This window comes from Rattus norvegicus, chromosome 4, assembly GCF_036323735.1.
Source record: "Rattus norvegicus strain BN/NHsdMcwi chromosome 4, GRCr8, whole genome shotgun sequence".
NCBI lineage: Eukaryota > Metazoa > Chordata > Mammalia > Rodentia > Muridae > Rattus > Rattus norvegicus.
Genome location: NC_086022.1, coordinates 122,901,958 through 122,920,307, shown reverse-complemented (window position 1 = coordinate 122,920,307; position 18,350 = coordinate 122,901,958). Strand labels below are relative to the sequence as shown.

Here is an 18,350-nt window from a genome sequence, read left to right as displayed (position 1 = left end):
ATGAGACTTAGCTTCCCTGAGACTTCAGGTTAAGTCCAATTGTCAATTTTGGTCTTAGCCAGAGAAGCTAGCTAGCTGTGCCTGCATGCCTTGTGGGTCAGCAGTTGTGTAACAGTCACAGAGAAAAACACTAAGAGCTCCCAACTTCCGACCGAGAGAATAGAGTGTCTTCTTTAGGAATGATGGCAAAAACATGTCCTATGCCCTTTGAACTCTAAGGCAGTACATGCTCATAACAGCTAAGCCTTTTCTCCAGTGCCTGTTCCCAAGCCCCACTATCAATCACAAGGGACTAGGGACTAGGCAAACAGGGTGGGGTGGGATGACATGTTTGTAATTCCAGCGCTCTAGAGGCTGAGACAGAAATATTCTCTCGCGTTTAAGGCTAACCTAAGGCTATGTCTCAGAGAAACAAAAACAGTATGTTACTCTGCATTCCCTGCTCTGGAATTTGGGGCTCTGTGTGTAGGTGTCTGGGAGATTTTATGGCATTTGTTGAGTAGTCAAGGTCATCAAGTGTCTCTTTCCCTCTGACAGCAGAGGCAGTGGCTCCTCCATCTCGGTAGCCTCAGCACACAGGGCAGTGTGGCATCCAGGGAGTCACATGAATGGGGATCTGTCAGGTAGTGTTCCTGGCTTGCACCGGTGCAGGGTGTGGACAGCTAGGCCAGTCTTGGGAACCTAAAGCATGTTGGGACACTGGGACCCTCCATATGTTAATTTCACTCATTGTTCTGACCTTTAAAAATTGCAGGTCACACCTCTTTCTATCCCATTATGGTAAAGAAATTACCCACCTGCAGGGTCCTTCCAGGCCTGTGGTGACTCCACCTCTCTCTGCGGTTGTCACAGGATCTGGCAGGGCCCAGGCTACTTGGACTCTTTCAAAGAATGTGGCTCTGGTTTATCTTGCCCATGACACCCTGCTAGTAAGGATGGGTAAGCATGGAGTGGCAGGCTAGTAATGAGACTCTATAAAGGGAGGAAGATACATTTTTTGAAGAACTGGGAGCCTATCATGTCATTGGAGCTTGTAGGGGTCTAGGGGCCTAGGGTAGACTCAGTCAGCTTTTCAAAGAACATATCCTATTATGGTGGCATAGTATGCCTTTTATTTTATTTTATTTTATTTTATTTTATTTTATTTATTTTTTAGTCTCTGGCATATAGACACAGTACTTACCTGCTCTGGGTAGCACAGACAGACAGCTTGAGAGGGAGCTCCAGCAGGAAAGGGGCTATGGATTCCTGTCTTGGAGGTCATACTACTAGCCTATCTCCCTAAGTCATCCTTTAACACCTAGGGGCATCTCTCATATTATAAGGCCTGCAGATCCCACCTTCTGAGCTTCCTTCCTGATTTCCTCTCTGCCATATTCTAGGTTCTATATGGAATTATTCATACTGTATATACAGCAGAAGTCCCACACTGCCCTGTGGCTGAGAACCAGATGCCTAGGACTGTTACTAGAACAGAAGCAGCCCTCTCCCTGGAAGTATCCAGCCTGTCTCTGCCCACTTGGCCAGGTGGGAGCTACTGGTTCGTCCTACTCCTCAATCCCACAAACCCCTCAGGTGACCTCATGTCGGGACAGAGCTCCAATTCCTAGACAGACTGCTAATCTGCCATCTGAGCTCTTCCACCCTTCCTGGGCATTACAAGTGTTGAACCAAGGGAGTGGTAGTCTCTAGATACTCTCCGGCCTGCACTCTACTACATCATGCACCATGTCCTTTCCACCTGAAACATCCTCCTTCCCCTACCTTTGTCACCTGCAGTATGATCCCTACTTTGACAAAAGCCCACAGCAGCCTGGGTGCTTGAAGGATTGAACCTCAGTGTTTTGGGAGAGGTTGATGCCAAGTCAGAAAGAAATCAGAAAGCAGTCTCAGTTGCATCAAGTGGCCATACCGACACCAAGGTCACACGCTAGAAGGCCAGATTGGTTCTCAGAGCCACCAGTGACCCAAAGTCCCTCTTCATTGCCTATGATAAACTTTGAAGGGTTAAGCGTACAGGAGGCGTTGGCTCAGCCTGTTTGAAAGCTGTGGGCGGGTTTCCAGGGAACGGGGCGGGGCTTCATGGTGTGGGCGTGCCCAGACATTCAAGCCCTCCTTCCGTCCTAGATAGACGCGGACGTCGTGACGTCTGAGTCCTCCCTGGAGCTTCCCGGGCAAGGGCGGGTCACGTGACCCGGTTTTCGCGCGAAAACCCGTGGCAGCTGGTGCGGTGAAGCTAGCGCAGGGATGGCGGTGAGTTGTGTGTCGATCCCGGGCGGGCGGTATTCAGCGTTTTCGGCTTGCTTGGCCCCTATCTCCCTCCAGTGGCAGGCCTGAGTGCGGGGCTACCTGCGCCGGTCTGGGACGGATCGTCTCTGCTCCCTTCATGTGTTCTTAGGCCCCGGGTCTCCACGCACTTTTGGTGGTGAAGATGCAGGAAATGGAACTCAGAATCTCGCGCATGTAGGGAAAGCAGGCTACCACGTAGCTGCATGCACCCCTACTCTCTTGAGAGTCTCATAGCTGGGCGGTGGAGGCGCACGCCTTTAATCCCAGCACTAGGGAGCTAGAGGCAGGCGGATCTTTGAGTTCTACAGAGTTTCAGGACGGCCAGAATACACAGAGAAACTCTGTCTCGGGGGGGGGGGGGGAGGGGGAAGAGACACTCAGGGTCTCAGTAAGTAACCCAAGCTGGACTTGAACTCTCTGAAGTTCGGATTAACCTTGAACTTGGCGATCCTCAGACTTCAGCCTCCAGGTATTCTGGATTACATTCCTGTGACATCTGGCTGGGCCTTCCAATTCTTACTGTTAGTATTGTCATGACTCATTAAAGGTTAAAGGTCTGTTCTTTCTACCATTCAGTTCTAGGATAGTGTTCTTGATGCCTCTTTGTCTTCACCCTCTTGTTCCATCACCCAGCATCTTGTGGAGTTTGGGGTGAATGGGGTGTGGAGATAGATTATAAACAGGTTATAAAAATCTTCCTCCCCCTCCCTCCAGTTTTTCATAAGAGAGACACGGAGTGGTCTGAGGGGCTTCTGTGGTCTGAGGGGCTTCTGTGTCCTTGAGAACAACGCCTAGTGTACAGGAGACGGACTGTGGGAAGGCTCCATGGTAACCAGGAAGCTGTCACCCTGTGTCCCTCCAGTGTCTGACTCCAACTCTCTCTCTTGCAGGAGTCTTCTGAGTCCTTCTCGGCAGCATCTAGCCCTGCCCCTCAGCGGCGACGGATCAGTGATCCCCTCACTTCCAGCCCAGGCCGCAGCTCCAGACGTGCTGACGCTCTTACCTCCAGCCCTGGCAGAGACCTCCCCCCATTTGAGGATGAGTCCGAGGGGCTGCTGGGCACGGAGGGGCCTGTGGAGGAAGAAGAGGATGGAGAGGAACTCATTGGTGATGGCATGGAGAGGTATTTTCAGTCTGGGCTGTGGTTAGGTGGCTTAGCAGAAGGACCCTTGTGTCTGGTAGCCTGGCCTTGGGGATCCATGAGTGTATGAACCAACCTGGTGACTTTGCCTTTGAATGTGGTTTGGTTGGGATTGGGGGAGTGGGTGTTCGTTAGCTCACTGTATACAGTTCAAACTAGATGCTAAGGCCCAGCAACCCCAGCTCAGGAGAACAGAACCCACAGAGTTTGATCTGAAGAGCCCTGCAGGGTGGCACCAACTCAGAAAGATGGGTTCAATCAGCAAACTTGCACTAGCCTGCGTCAGGCTCTGGGTCCCAAGTAAGTGTTCAGGTTTGTAAGCAGACATACAGAAGGTCTGAGGCTGTCAGGAAACATCCAGCGGGATGTAGACCTGTGACCACATAGGAGCCTGTGTCACCCTCCCTTTGTACCTTTCCATAGGGGATATCGGAGGGCTATGAGCCTTCGTAGGGACTGTAATTTTCTGCTCCTTTTGATTCTTTGCTTTAACACCACCAGGCTACGTATGAAGAGACTATGTCTGCAATGAACGCCCATGTATGACAGGAGTTGATACAGATCATCCTGGGCTCATCGTCAAGGGCTTCCCTGCAGAATTGCTCTCAGGGGGCCTCCTGTACCACCTCCTCTTATTCTTGTATTTGTACCTCTGGTTTTGTTTGGTTGTTTTTATTGTTGTTGTTTGAGACAAGGTTTCACTGCGTAGCCCTGACTGTCCTGGCTTTTATAACCTCTTCTTTAAAGTGAGAGACATTTTGGAGATGTCTGAGGACTATCTGACTTTGTATGGAAAGAGGCTAATTTCTATATATAAGCCTTATCCTTATATATACAGCACAGGGATGGTCCATGCATGCTTTCTGAGCACCATTTTTATCACCCCCACTGTGGTCTCTTCTGCCTGTTGATCCCAGTTCTAATCATATTACTAGGGCTGGAATCACTGTGTTCATCCTTTTGTGCCAACATTTCACTCTGCGGTGTCTTCAAAGTAAAGTCTTTTTTTTTTTTTTTTTAAATGATTTGAGTGTTTGACCACATGCATACCTATGCCTGCAGAGACCAGAAGAGGGCGTCAGGCCCCATTAAACGTGTTAATGAGGTTGCTACTATGTGGATGTGAAAACTGAACCCAGGTCTTCTGCAAGAGCAGCCAGTCATTTTTTTTTAATGTCTTATTTTTTTAATATTTAATTGCATGACTCACTGTGTTTGTGTGTGGGTGCATGTGCCATGGTATGCTTGTGGAGGTCAGAGGACGGCTTGCTGGAGTTGAAATTTGATGAAACCCAGATTGTGTGGTTTATGGGCTTCAGTGTAGGCTAACTAGAACCTCACTGAGTGTGCTTCAGGTAACTGGGATCCTCTAAGGATCAGAACACACTCTTCTCAGAAACTATTACTTTCTGCACAGAACTAGTCGGCATGTCTGCCTGCTTTGCCTCGCCTTTGGCGGTTTTGAAATTGTTTGTTTTGAGAGGGTAGTTTGAGAACATTAGCCAGTCACTCTGAGAAAGGGAGAGCTCCAGGGGTCTGTTTCCCTAGTAGGTCCCTGCTTCTGTGGGGAGGCCTGTGGCACTGAGGAAGGAGCTTGCAGCCTGTTGCACTGCACTTGTCCCTTAGTCCTGATGATCGACTATAAAATCGGGCACCGTAGGGAAGCTGGGCTTGGCCCTCCGTTAGATGATGCTTCCTTTCAAGGACCAAACACGCGGTCACCTGGAAAGAGACTGCTCAGACTTGAGCCACTGGGCGAGAGCTTTTCAGGCAGCCTGTCTGTCTGGGTTGTGTTCAGTTGGGGAGAAGGCATAGGGAGGGTGTCATCCTGGGACACACTGGGATCTGCTCTCTGACCTTACTGGTGTCAGGGTCTTGGCACCCTCTAATTCCATTTCATTTTCTTTTTAAATTTTAAAAAATGATTTGTTTACTTTATGTGCGTTGGTGGTTTTATTTACCTGCACATATATCTGTGTGAGGGTGTTGGGTCCCCTGGAACTGGAGTTACAGACAGTTGTGAGCTGGGAATTGAACCCAGTTCTTCCTGAAGAGCAGCCATTGCTCTTTACTGAGCCATGTCTCCAGCCCCTACTTCCATTTTCTTATCGGGAGTTAGGAGCTCTTTGGAGATCCCCCATATAAAAAAAGAAAAAGAAAAGTGTGTGTCCTTGAGTGTCTGGAGTTTATGCACATGGGTGTATAGGTGGCCGCAGAAGCCAGAAGAAAGTGTCAGATCCCCCACCTGAAGTTGGAGTTCTACAGGTTGGTTTATGAGCTATCTGAACTGAGAGCTGGGAACTCGGGTCCTACTGAGCCTTCTCTCCAGCCCAGCCCCCTCAATTAAATGCACAGCAAAGTGTTTCTCCATTTTTAGTGTGTGGCTCAGTGGCATTCATCTGCCTCAGTCCTCCAGAACTTTTTATTGTCTCAAAACTGAATCTTCCCCCAGAATACTGACTTCCTGTCCCCATTTGGGTCTGACCCCTCAGGATCCCATAGGAGTTGTATGGCTTAATCCATTGGTGAAACGTCGTCGAGATTCATCCATGCAGGTTCACCTGTCAGATTCCCCTTCTGTTTTAAGGTTGAGTGATAATCTACCCTGTGGGTTTGTCCACTGATCACCCTGGGATGTTACCGCTAACTCCTTTAAAGTTTGCCTTGACTGACCTCAAACTCTCAGATCTGCCTGATGGCCTCCTGGCTCCTGGAAGTAAGGCTACTAGACCCAGTTAAAATGGTTGTTGTTTAATTTAAAAAGTTATATGTGGGTGTATCTGTAGTACATACATTTGAGGTGCAGGTGCCCAGTATGGGTGCTGGGAATTGGATTCTTATTCTCTCAGCAAGAGCAGTTTGTGAAGTAGGTGCCGTGGCACACACACAGCTTTAATCCCAGCACTTGGGAGGCAGAGACAGATAGATCTCTTGAGTTCCAAGACAGCCACAGCTACACAGGGAGTAGTACATTGCTCTTTCAACCCCTGAACCATCTCTAGCCCCAGATGTGTTCACACTGTTGAGAGAAGACCTGGTTAACCAGTTAGTACCTTTCATATTTCCATCGGTGTCCTGAAATTCTAGAGATTTTCCCACTTTAGTTATCCAAAGAATTCTATTGCATTTATTAAGTTTTTGTACTTTCTGACCTGTGTTCTGAGTCCCCCATTTCCTCCCTGACTGTGACAGTTTTCATGCTTTCTTGTTTCTGATGAAAATGGTGCCAATTGGTGACTGTAAAAATGACCTTATTTGATACTTTGTTGGTAATTCTCTCGAGCAGGTTAGGTTGGGAGACTGCATATAGGGGAAGCATTGGCTGCAGCCATCACATATCACCAGCAGGTGGCGCTGTGGATGTGGGGCTTGCTCTCCTGCCCAGACTCACGTGTACCTCATGCATACAGATGGACCCCCTTTTCCATCCTATTGATTTATGCCTCCTTGATGGAGTCCCTAAATCATATTCTTGAACATTTCAACTTCCTGTTTGCAGCTGTCCAGCAAAGCCTGTGGAGCAGAACTAATTCTCAGGTGGGTTGTTTGAGGATTCATTGTCCACTGCTGGCCTCTTGCAGAGACTACCGTCCCATTCCCGAGCTCGATGTCTACGAGGCAGAGGGATTGGCCCTGGATGATGAAGATGTGGAGGAGCTGACAGCCAGTCAGAGGGAGGCAGCTGAGCGGGCTATGAGGCAGCGGGACCGTGAGGCTGGCAGAGGCCTGGGTCGCATGCGTCGTGGGCTGCTGTATGGTATGTGTGGAGGGCATCCCATAGGTGCCACTTGGACCACCAAAGCCTCGGGAGTGGGGAAGACATGGGTGGCAAGTGTGCAAAGGATGCTGGGAGAGACTTGCTCACAGGAGTTCCTTGCTACTACCCAAGACAGCGACGAAGAAGATGAGGAGCGGCCTGCCCGTAAGCGCCGCCACATAGAGCGTGCCACAGAGGATGGCGAGGAGGATGAAGAGATGATTGAGAGTATTGAGAACCTGGAGGACCTCAAGGGCCACTCGGTGCGAGAGTGGGTGAGCATGGCAGGGCCCAGACTGGAGATCCACCACCGTTTCAAGAACTTCTTGCGCACCCACGTGGACAGCCATGGCCACAACGTCTTCAAGGAGCGTATCAGTGATATGTGCAAAGGTATGTTCCTGATAGTCTGGGGTGAGGTGTAGCACTCACCATGAGTGAGGTCCTGGTTCAGTCTCAGCAGTAAAGGGTGAAGGTGGCCTGGCTTCTGTATCCTGCTGGCTTTGTTGTACCACACTGAGCCACATAATGGACAGAAACATTTGGTTGCAAGGACAGAACCTGCGGAACCCAAGGTTTCCTGCATCTGCACCAGAGCTAGGCTGTTTGAAGATGTGCTTAAAAATGTATTACTACCCTGTTTTGTTTTTTGGAGGGCTTATTTCTTTGTTTGGTTTGGTTCGGTTGATTGGTTGGGTTTTGCAGTCAGGTTGAACCCAGGGCCTAGCAAGTGTTCTCCCACTGAACCACTCCCCAGCCTGTGCTTTACAACTTTGATCCAAAAGTGGGAGCGTTTCTACATGACAGCATTGGCTTTACAGGGTACAACAGCTTGGGGCTGTGGCAGCCCCTCCAGCAATGACAGTAGCTTCTCCTTGGCCTCTGGCACTCTGCTCTGTAGCCTGAGGGCTCTCTATTTCTCCTGGAAATGACATCCCCAGAGATCTGTGTGCTGTTAATATTATCACTTGGGTCTCTATTGCACAGCCACAGGTAGTGGGTCTAGGGTGTAAACTGGAATTTCTGTCCCTCTCAGGTTTGTTTTGGGTAGAGGGGTTTGGCCAGCAGGGTTCTAAGATGTTAGACACCTTCATGGCCCCTGGCTATGTCATCTGTCCCATCCACTATCCTCCTCAGAGAACCGGGAGAGTTTGGTGGTAAATTATGAAGACCTGGCAGCCCGGGAACATGTGTTGGCATACTTCCTACCCGAGGCACCCGCTGAGCTGCTGCAGATCTTCGATGAGGCTGCCCTGGAGGTTGTGCTGGCCATGTACCCTAAATATGACCGCATCACCAACCACATTCACGTGCGCATCTCCCACCTGCCTCTGGTGGAGGAGCTGCGTTCACTGAGGTGAGCAGTGTGGGAGAGCGGGGCCTCATCCAGAGAGTGGTGAAGGAAGTGGTCCCATAGCCTCCCGATGCCTCTGACGTGCTTGTTACCTCTCAACACAGGCAGCTACACCTGAACCAGCTCATCCGTACCAGCGGTGTGGTGACCAGCTGCACTGGAGTCCTGCCCCAGCTCAGCATGGTCAAGTATAACTGTAGCAAGTGCAACTTTATACTGGGGCCTTTCTGCCAGTCTCAGAACCAGGAGGTGAAGCCTGGTTCCTGCCCTGAGTGCCAGTCAACTGGGCCCTTTGAGATCAACATGGAGGAGGTGAGTAGCACAGACCTGCCACACTGTCTTCAGTATGCAAGGCCTGGGCCATCTACAGGGCCAGAAGACTTTGAGGCAGTTAAACATGGCAGCACGAAGTAGATTGACCCCATGTCTTCAGTAATTCAGCATATTTGAAACTAGGTGATGTTCAGTGTATCCACATTAGTGATCTCTAAAGATAGTGGCAAACAGGGCCACTTAGACCTGTCCACCCCAGTAGAGCACCTACATGCCTATCACATGGGCACTTGGACCGTCTGTCGTCTCATTTGGTGGGCCTGACTGGCTCCTCGTGATTTGTGGGTGTATCCAGGGTTATACCACCTTGGATCCTGCAGAGCCTTGCTTGGGAGACTGTGTACCTCCTGACTCTGAAATCCTGGGGCCAGCATGGATGCCTTTGTACTTGTCTTCATCTGCAGCTGCCCCTACCTCTCCCCCACTGCTGCCTGGCTCTGGGAGTGTTAGCACTCATGATGCTTTCTGTGGTTCTGAGCTGTCTAGTTTAGAGCTGCCTGGCCAGGAGGTTGCCCATGACGGTGTTCAAGCCCAGCTCTGCTTTAACCTGGGTGACCCAGCTCCAAGGCTGCACTTAGCTGTATCCCTTTGTCCTTTGCAGCCCCACCTTGGACTTTGGCCCCAGGACACTGAGCTGTACAACAGGAATTAACAAGTGGGGTCAAGTGTGTGCTGGCCTTGCTGGCTGCCAGGAGTGTTCCTTGGGTCTTTGTCTTGATTATGTTCTGGGAGGGAGGTTCCACGGCTCTCTTCTCATGTAAAAACAGGTGTTTGGAGGCTTGATTGTCTAAAGTCTCCCGTGCTGCAGTGTCCTGAGGAACAGGCGAGCATGTAGATGTGACTGTGTGCTTCTTCTATCCGGACAGGGGCTCACTGTAACCATGACTAGCCTAAAGTTCACAGACATCTACCTAACGTTACCTCTGGAACTCCGGGCTTAAAGGTGTACACCACCATGACCTGATACTGTGCTCTTTTAGCCACTGTGTCCTGTGGATCAGTCAGCTCTGGGTTCCTGTAACTAAACCCCTAGCGTCATTGACTTGAAGGAGGAAAGCTGATTTATGGCTTGGTTTTAGAGTTGGCGTTCGGGGTCAGTTGACCCTGCGGCTTTGGGCCTGTGTGTAGCCGTGATGGTGTGCAGTACAGCAAACTGCTCACCTCACATAGGAGACACAGAAGAGAACAAGAGACTAGCCAGGATGCTTCAGTCCCCTGCAGGGGTGTACCTCTATGACCTAAGGCCTCCCACAAGGCTCCATCGTCTCTCATACGTGGACTGAAGAATCAGTGCCCTACAAATAGGCCATGGGGGACATTTGCAGCCCAGGCTGTAGTATGTTGTCTCCTTTTTGGATAGTAAATGAACTAGTGGGATGTTATGGGACATAGCACAGCTCTACCATGTGGTCTGCTGCTTGTGGGTGCTGCATACCCATAGCCCAGCTCGACCCTCATAAGGTCATGCTTAAAGCCCAGCATCCCCTTCGGCCAACTGTGGACACACTTGAATCTAGGCTCTGGGGCACAGAACAGATGCTGGAGCCGAGGAGGAGGAAGACACTGCCTAGGGACGTGGCAGTGATGAGACTTCCTGAGTCATGCTTGGCCTGTCCTTTGGTCGGTCCCTGTGGCGATTGTGGCCTGCAGTAAGGTCAGAGCACATGGGGAAACTGTGCTTGGAGGAGAGCGGTTGGCTGTGTAGGAACCATGATCTTCTCTATCCTGTGCAGACCATCTATCAGAACTACCAACGGATCCGCATCCAGGAGAGTCCCGGCAAGGTGGCAGCTGGCCGGCTGCCCCGTTCCAAGGATGCCATCCTCCTTGCTGATCTGGTGGACAGCTGCAAGCCAGGAGACGAGATAGTGAGTGAATGTTAGGAACTGGTAGTCTCTGCCATGGCCACTGGAGGTAGGGTGAGCTCAGCCTGGCATTCTTGAGTTAGGAGAGCTTTTCTCCTGCTGGTTGGACTGGTGGGTGCTCAGTTTTTGCTGTGATATTACAAGAGGAAAGGTTTATCTTGGGTCGGCGCCCGAGGCCTTAGTTCATGGTGTTTGGGCCTGTGGCTGTGGATGTAGCTGCACATCTCATGGCGCCAGAAATCAGAACTGGGAGATGTGTCAGTCTGGGTAGCTCCTCCCAAAGGCACAACTTAAATGACCTCACTAACACTTTGTAGTTGTGCCAAGTTGAGAATGTAGCCTTTAATGAACAGCCCCTTCCTCTGCCCCTTGCTCCTGTGTAAAGCTCAGTGAGACAAAGCTCGTGTTTCTGAGCTTGTTGGGGTGTTCGTCTTGTGGGGAGCATGGGGTGGAGATAGGGGAAGGCAGCACGGATGTGGGCCCTACCTGGGCTCAGGACCTCAGGTTGCACCCTTTGACCGCCCTTTCCCAGGAGCTGACCGGCATTTACCACAATAATTATGATGGCTCACTTAACACCACCAACGGCTTTCCCGTCTTCGCCACCATCATCCTGGCCAACCACGTTGCCAAGAAGGACAACAAAGTGGCCGTGGGTGAGCTCACTGATGAGGACGTGAAGATGATCACCAGTCTTTCCAAGGATCAGCAAATCGGAGAGAAGGCAGGTGTCAGGGCAGGGCTACACCTCAGAACCAGACACCCTACCCACTGAGTGGGGCCTCAGAATATGGGCCTTGGTGGCAGGCTCTTATGTGGGGGCAGCAGCCCAGCTCTGTCGGGAGTTTGGACATCTAAGATTAAAGGTTACCTGAGGCAAGGCCTTCATGACATGACAGAAGATTTCGTGTACCAGAAGGGCAAAGGCTGAGCTCCTTTTGTGGCCCGACGGTTGTACCGGAGACTGAGTATCTGGGGATGGGATTGTGGCTTCTGGGGATAACATTCACAGCACTGCCCTCTGCCCCATGTCATAGATGCTAGTCATGGCCAGTTTTGCTGTTTTGAGCGTCTCATATTTTATTTGTGGTTCTATCTGACCTCTAAAGGGAAAAGTCTGTTCTGGTTTCCGTTCCCTATCAAGACCAAAAGCAGCTTGGGGAGGAAAAGAATTTATTTGACTTTTCACGCCCTAATGGTCGTCAGTCACTGAGAGAAGCAAAGGTGGGAACTTAAATGTCTTGCTTGCCCTGTTAGGTTTTCTCATGAGTCTCCCCCTGTTCCTCAGATCTTTGCCAGCATTGCGCCCTCCATCTATGGGCATGAAGACATCAAGAGAGGCCTGGCTCTGGCTCTGTTTGGAGGGGAGCCCAAGAACCCAGGTGAGCCCCCCTGCCAACTCTCCCTGAGGGGATTATAGGGTCTTTGTTTTAAGCGTGAGCATTAACAAGAGACTGAGGGAGCGTGGACTTGGCTCACCCTGGTCCACTCTGATGGACTGTCTCTGCTGGTTGGTGGGGTCCGCTCTTAGGCTATAATCTCATCACCTCTCTGGTGTGCAGGGCCCACTCAGGGTTTTGTGATATGTGTGCTGTTTTGCTTGTGCCCCAAAGCTCCATAGCCTATTCCTCTAGACTCAGCTTACTAGGGTCCTGGGGATGGGTACCCCTGCTCTGCTGAGGATCAGGTTTGAGTTGGAGGGATCTAGCCTGTCCTCTGGCCCTCCTACCTGTCTCCATCCCGGTCTCCTCCTGCAGGTGGAAAGCACAAAGTTCGAGGTGACATCAATGTGCTCCTGTGTGGGGACCCTGGCACAGCGAAGTCCCAGTTCCTCAAATACATCGAGAAAGTATCTAGCCGTGCCATTTTCACCACCGGCCAGGGTGCGTCAGCCGTGGGTCTCACAGCGTATGTTCAGCGGCATCCTGTCAGCAGAGAGTGGACCTTAGAGGCTGGAGCCCTGGTTCTGGCCGACCGGGGAGTGTGTCTCATTGATGAGTTTGACAAGGTGTGTATCTGGGCTCTGGGGCTGAGCTCTTGGTGGTGAGGGGCTTTACTAGGTAGTGTCGAGGCCTCCTGTGATGCCCTGTGTTGTGCAGATGAATGACCAGGACAGGACCAGCATCCACGAGGCCATGGAGCAGCAAAGCATCTCCATCTCCAAGGCCGGCATCGTTACCTCACTGCAAGCCCGCTGCACCGTCATAGCTGCTGCCAACCCCATAGGTATGCCGCTGTAGGATGGCCTACGGATGGCCGCAGACACAGCCACCGAACGTCCTACCAGATAGGGACAGAGGAGGAAGGTCTTGGGAACCTGGGGTGATGGTCACTTGTTCTTACACCACCTTTGGGTGCTTTGATCCTTTGCCTGGGTGCAGCCCCAGCCCAGCCAGTGGGTGACTTGCACTCAGGGGCACATTTATCTTCTGGGACTTTGCTTTGGAGAAGCTCTGGTTCTAATGGAATCGGGCATAGTGTCTCCAATCCCCTCCTTTTCCCCCCAACTCTGCCCTAGAGGCACCCTGGTCCTGGAAAAGCTTCCAGAACCCTGGAGGGATGGAAGGATGGATGGATAAACTGAAAGCTTTCCTCCTCGTCTTTCAGGAGGCCGCTACGACCCTTCACTGACCTTCTCAGAGAATGTAGACCTCACAGAGCCCATCATTTCCCGCTTTGATGTCCTGTGTGTGGTGAGGGACACTGTTGATCCTGTTCAGGTACATCCCCATATCCCTGGTGCCACCCGTAGGTTCAGGACCATTGCCTGGAGCTTGGGCTATGCTGTGTGTGTGCTGGGTGGACAGGTCCTCACATCCAGGTGTCATCGTGACCTTTTATGGCTTCCTCAGACCCTCCCTGGCTGCCTACCGAGTCTAGTCACAGACTGTACCCTGTCCCATCCCTTCCTCTAGCTCTGCCCTCTCACCCAAGGGGCTGCTGTTGTCTAGGTTGGTTGCTTATTTGCCTGCCAGTTAAAAGAATAAATTACACGGCACCTGTCCTCCATGGCGACCCACAAAAGCTCTGCTTTGTGGCCAGCACATGTTCCACATCCACCCTGCACCTGCTGTACAGGGGATGGCTGCTGTGACTGCCCCAGCCAGCTCTGCAGCTGCTGTCTCCATGTTAAATCAACCCATTGCCTGTTCTCCCAAAAGAGGTGACCCCGGGCTTTAAATGGGCTTTTTCCCCTGGAGTGCCCTCTTCCCCCACCAGATGCCTCTCAGACTGCCTTATGGTGAGAGACTCTTGGCCACTGGATTCACCTTGGTTCCATTTTTGTTTTGCTTAGCTTATTATTTTCCATTATCTTTTCCATGTTTATTTGCTTTTTTAAGACTAAGTAGTTTTTCTCAATTCCTTGGTTCAAGTCCTGTCTCCGCTCCTGAGTAGCTGGGATTGTCACTGGTGCATGGCTGTCTCCTGCCCATTCTCTAAGCCTAGCATTACTCCATGCATGAGCCTGCCTAGCCTCAGTCACGTGTGGCAGTCACCCTCCTTGCTGTGTAGCCTTTCCTGCCTTCCTATCCACACCCTTATTGTGCCTTTCTGATCTTCCGTCCTAGGATGAGATGCTGGCCCGCTTTGTGGTTGGCAGCCACGTCAGACACCACCCCAGCAACAAGAAGGACGAAGGGCTGACCAACGGTGGCACCACAGAGCCAGCCATGCCCAACACATACGGTGTGGAGCCCCTGCCTCAGGAGGTCCTGAAGAAGTATATCATCTATGCCAAGGAACGGGTCCGCCCAAAGCTCAACCAGATGGACCAGGACAAAGTGGCCAGGATGTACAGCGACCTGAGGAAGGAGTCCATGGTGAGCTGGAGGGGCACTGTGCTGGTTTTCTGACCCAGATGCAGGGTGGGTCAGAGTAGGCAGTATTAAGGAGGAACCCCTGGGGCTTGGCACCACTCTGAGGTGAGGGCCTGCCTTGCATGGGCATAGTACCTTCCCTAGCATTGGAAAAAGTGGGTGTTCCAAGTCTTAACCACTGAGCTACAGATGCGCTTTTAACTGTGTGCAAGAGTGTCTTAGTCTCTGATTGCTAAAGGTCTGTATTAGCTGGTGTGAGTTCCCTGTTTTGTACTAGATCGCAAGGCCACTGGGCCATCTTGTCACACCTAACCAAGAAACCAGCTGGGGTTTTTTGTTAACATTATCCACCATCTTCAAAACCTTCAGCTTGGTTCATACACAAACGATGGCTTCACTCTCATTGTTCTGAATCACATAATGCTCTGCATAAGCTAGACGCAGGTGTAACCGACCGGGGATACAGGCTAAGGGCAGAGCAGGAAGTGGTTGGTGCCAGTGCTGGCCACACAGGCCAGGTTTTGCACCTGGCATTGGAGCTGAGCATGGCTGTAGATGTTGCTCCATTGGCCACCTCAGCTCTGGCTGCCTGGCGTTTGCCTCTGGTACTTTCTCCCCTCCTCTTCCTTTTTCTCCTCTTCCTTCTCTCCTTCCTCTTCCTCCTCCTGAGGAAAGCTTCAACATTGTTCTCTGCAGGCAACGGGCAGTATTCCCATCACAGTGCGACACATCGAGTCCATGATCCGCATGGCAGAGGCCCATGCACGCATGCACCTGCGAGACTACGTGATGGAAGATGATGTCAACATGGCCATCCGCGTGATGCTGGAGAGCTTCATTGACACCCAAAAGTTCAGTGTCATGCGCAGCATGCGCAAGGTGGGTATGGCTGAGGCCTGGTTCCTGGCCTGTTTTAGGGACTGGAAGACTGGCCTAGAGCCTTGGTTAGCTGTGGTCTAGGCATATCAGGGGAGCCCCTTATGCCATGAAGGTGACCTGACAAGACCCGGCAAGTGAACTGGCTTCTGACCTCTGTCCTCTTCCCGCAGACTTTTGCCCGGTATCTCTCCTTCCGTCGGGATAACAATGACCTGCTGCTCTTCATACTGAAGCAGTTGGTGGCTGAGCAGGTGACATACCAACGTAACCGCTTTGGGGCCCAACAGGACACCATCGAAATACCTGAGAAGGACCTGATGGACAAGGTATGGAAGAAAGGGCAGGGTCAGGGCTTGTTGCTCTGGGAGCTTGTGGCCATCTTCGGTACGCTTACCGGGTAATAGGCAGTTGAACTAGAGGTAGGCACAGGGAAACCGGTACCAGCAGCCTTGTCCGAGTACCTGTGAGGCTGGAGAAGCTCCGGCTTGGAGCTCTGAACCAACACAGCCCTTCCAGAGATGAGGGCTGGCATCTTCCCTGCTAATGGCACTGATGCCATTTTTTCTTCAGGCCAGGCAGATCAATATCCACAACCTGTCCGCCTTCTACGACAGCGACCTCTTCAAAATCAACAAGTTCAGCCGTGACCTGAAACGCAAGCTGATCCTACAGCAGTTCTGAGGTCAGCACAGGACTCTGTCTGGACGAGGCTCAGTCACACTCTGCAGACACAGCCCACTTCCACCAGGGGCTCTGTGTCCTGTGGGGGTGGGGTGATGCTCAATGCAGACCTTTACCCATGAGCCCCTGGGCCAAGGATGAAATGACTGTACTTATTCTCCTGCCCCTCTCTAGAGCACTCTTCTTGACCAGCCCCTCTGTCCCAGGCTCCTTAAAAAGCTGAGGTTGTGTTCAGGTGACAGAATTTACCAAAACCATTGCTGCTTTGCCATGAGTTGTGTTTCTGGACTGTTTCTTCCCCTTTTAGATTAAAGAGCAACTTAGAAGTGTTTGCACACTTTTCCAGAACGTTCTTGGAGCCTGTGATGGAGGAGCACAAGAGCCTGCCTACCGAGGGAGGGCCCATGCTCCTTGTGCTGACTTTCTTCCTGCCTAGCCAGTGCCTTCATTCGCTTCTTGTACAGTTTCTTATAGTTTATTTTTTAATAAATTTGAATACAACTTAAATAGTGCTCTTCCTTTGGTTCTGGTTTAGTGGGCCAAGTAGGCTTCCCTTGAGCTTTCTGAAGGCCTTTTCTGCCTGCCCTCAGTTTCAACATGAAGTAGATCTGGTTAGATCTGCTTTGTGGACGTGTCCTATACTTTGGGTTTTAAATGTCTCCCTTAAGGGTCATTGCTAGGGCTGGAGAGATGGCTAAGCAGTTAAGAACACTGACTGCTCTTCCAGAGGTCCTGAGTTCAATTCCCAGCAACCACATGGTGACTCACAACCATCTGTAATGAGATCCAATGCCCGCTTGTGTATCTGAAGATAGTGACAGTGTACTCACATACATAAAATAATATACATAAAATAAATAAATCTTAAAAGGGGGGCGGGGGAGGTCATTGCTATGAGACAGCCACTTTTCAATTCAAGGTCTCACCATGTAACACCTGGCTAACCTGGACCTTAGTGTGGAGTTCTGCCTGTCTCTGCCTCCTGGAGTTAAAAGCATGTACCACCCACTAGTCTTGCTAATTCACCAGCTTGGAGTCTTGTGGGAGGAAGTGAGGTTATTGCACCCCGATGTAGCCTTTGCTTCCAGGCTACTAGGAGCAAGATCTGCCACTGTGAAGTTTGTTCTCTGTACACTCAAGCCAACAGGCCATGGGCAAATCTTTAGAACTTAGCCCCAAACCTTACTTGCTTAAAAGCTGATTATCTCAGGTGATTGGTCACCAGCAGAAAGCTAAGTAAGGCAAGACACAACTGTTACACACACACAACTGTTATCTTTATAGTAACGGGCTCTTGTGTTCAGACAAGATACCTCTTTACCCACTCTTCCTGCTTCCTAGGAAGCTGCAGACCCTTCTGCATTTAGAGTCTACAGGGCTGATTTGGTTTCTTTTGGCTTTTAATTGTGCTGTTAAGACTGAATGTTCTCTTTTTTTAAGCAATGCCAGAACAAGCCAAAGCCCTGTTTGTGTCCTGCAGGGGCTGCACTGAGTTTGAGCCACACATGTCCCCTGGGCTATACTTCCTAGGGGTCACCATAGCAGGGCCAACTGCTTCTCTCCAACCTTGAACTCTGTTCAGCAGGTTCCTAAGCTTTGCAGTTTTCCCCATCTTGCGTGTTTTCTTCATCCGGTGGCCTCTTACAGAATTCAGCAGTTTGGGTGTTAGCAGTGCCCCTCCTCACTTGATCTCTCAGAGCACACTTGGAACGAACACACCATGAAATGTAGTATGGTTTCTAGAGAGCCTTTCCTGGATCATGGAGGTTTCCTTCTCTTAGTTCGTATCCCTGCAAAGGTTTTGTTTGCTCTTTTTAGAGATGCCGAGTTTAATCACATAATTTAAGAGAATGAGGCTTGTGTCTTTCTCATACTCTACCAGTCATGTCCCTGAGCCAAGCCTTGCTTATCTGTGACAGTCATACTAGGGATGCATGGCTGTAGGTGGCATTGCTGTGATTTTTGTAAGTGAGGCTGTGATTGCTGGGTGAGATGGGTTCCTTTGTTTCCCATAGCTATTGGTCTCTTAGCTTTTCTACTACTGGGATAAACCTAACATAATTTTACTTTAAAGCATTCACTTAGGGGCCGGGGAGACTGCTCAGCTTCTGTTTTTGTTTGCTAGTTTTTTGCTCGTTTGCTTTGGGCTTGGGTTTTTTTTTTGAGACAGGGTTCTTCTGTGTAGTCCTGGCTGTCTTGGAATTTGCACTGTAGACCAGGCTGGCCTCAAACA

At 50.7% G+C, this 18,350-nt stretch overlaps 1 protein-coding gene across 2 annotated transcripts; it reads left to right on the top strand.

Moving 5' to 3' along the window:
• The first annotated feature begins 2,102 nt into the window (after window positions 1-2,102).
• Mcm2 (minichromosome maintenance complex component 2) lies at window positions 2,103-16,629 on the top strand. 2 transcript variants are annotated; one of them, XM_006236863.3, is made up of 17 exons: window positions 2,103-2,253; window positions 3,180-3,412; window positions 7,012-7,187; window positions 7,320-7,580; window positions 8,325-8,544; window positions 8,646-8,853; window positions 10,608-10,742; window positions 11,272-11,463; window positions 12,028-12,121; window positions 12,497-12,747; window positions 12,839-12,965; window positions 13,347-13,459; window positions 14,309-14,560; window positions 15,254-15,436; window positions 15,607-15,762; window positions 16,007-16,118; window positions 16,425-16,629. In XM_006236863.3, the coding sequence occupies exons 1-16, from the start codon at window positions 2,248-2,250 to the stop codon at window positions 16,115-16,117; spliced, it is 2,718 nt and encodes a 905-aa protein (XP_006236925.1). In that variant the 5' UTR covers window positions 2,103-2,247; the 3' UTR covers window position 16,118; window positions 16,425-16,629. The 2 variants fall into 2 exon arrangements, with proteins under 2 accessions (XP_006236925.1, NP_001101343.2); NM_001107873.2 differs by having other exon boundaries at window positions 2,214-2,253; window positions 16,007-16,626.
• Window positions 16,630-18,350: the final 1,721 nt, after the last annotated feature.

Coding starts and splice junctions, on each gene's coding strand:
- Mcm2 (XM_006236863.3), top strand. Junction 8,854..10,607: donor TTGAGATCAACATGGAGGAG/GTGAGTAGCACA, acceptor TATCCTGTGCAG/ACCATCTATCAGAACTACCA. Junction 15,437..15,606: donor TCATGCGCAGCATGCGCAAG/GTGGGTATGGCT, acceptor CTCTTCCCGCAG/ACTTTTGCCCGGTATCTCTC.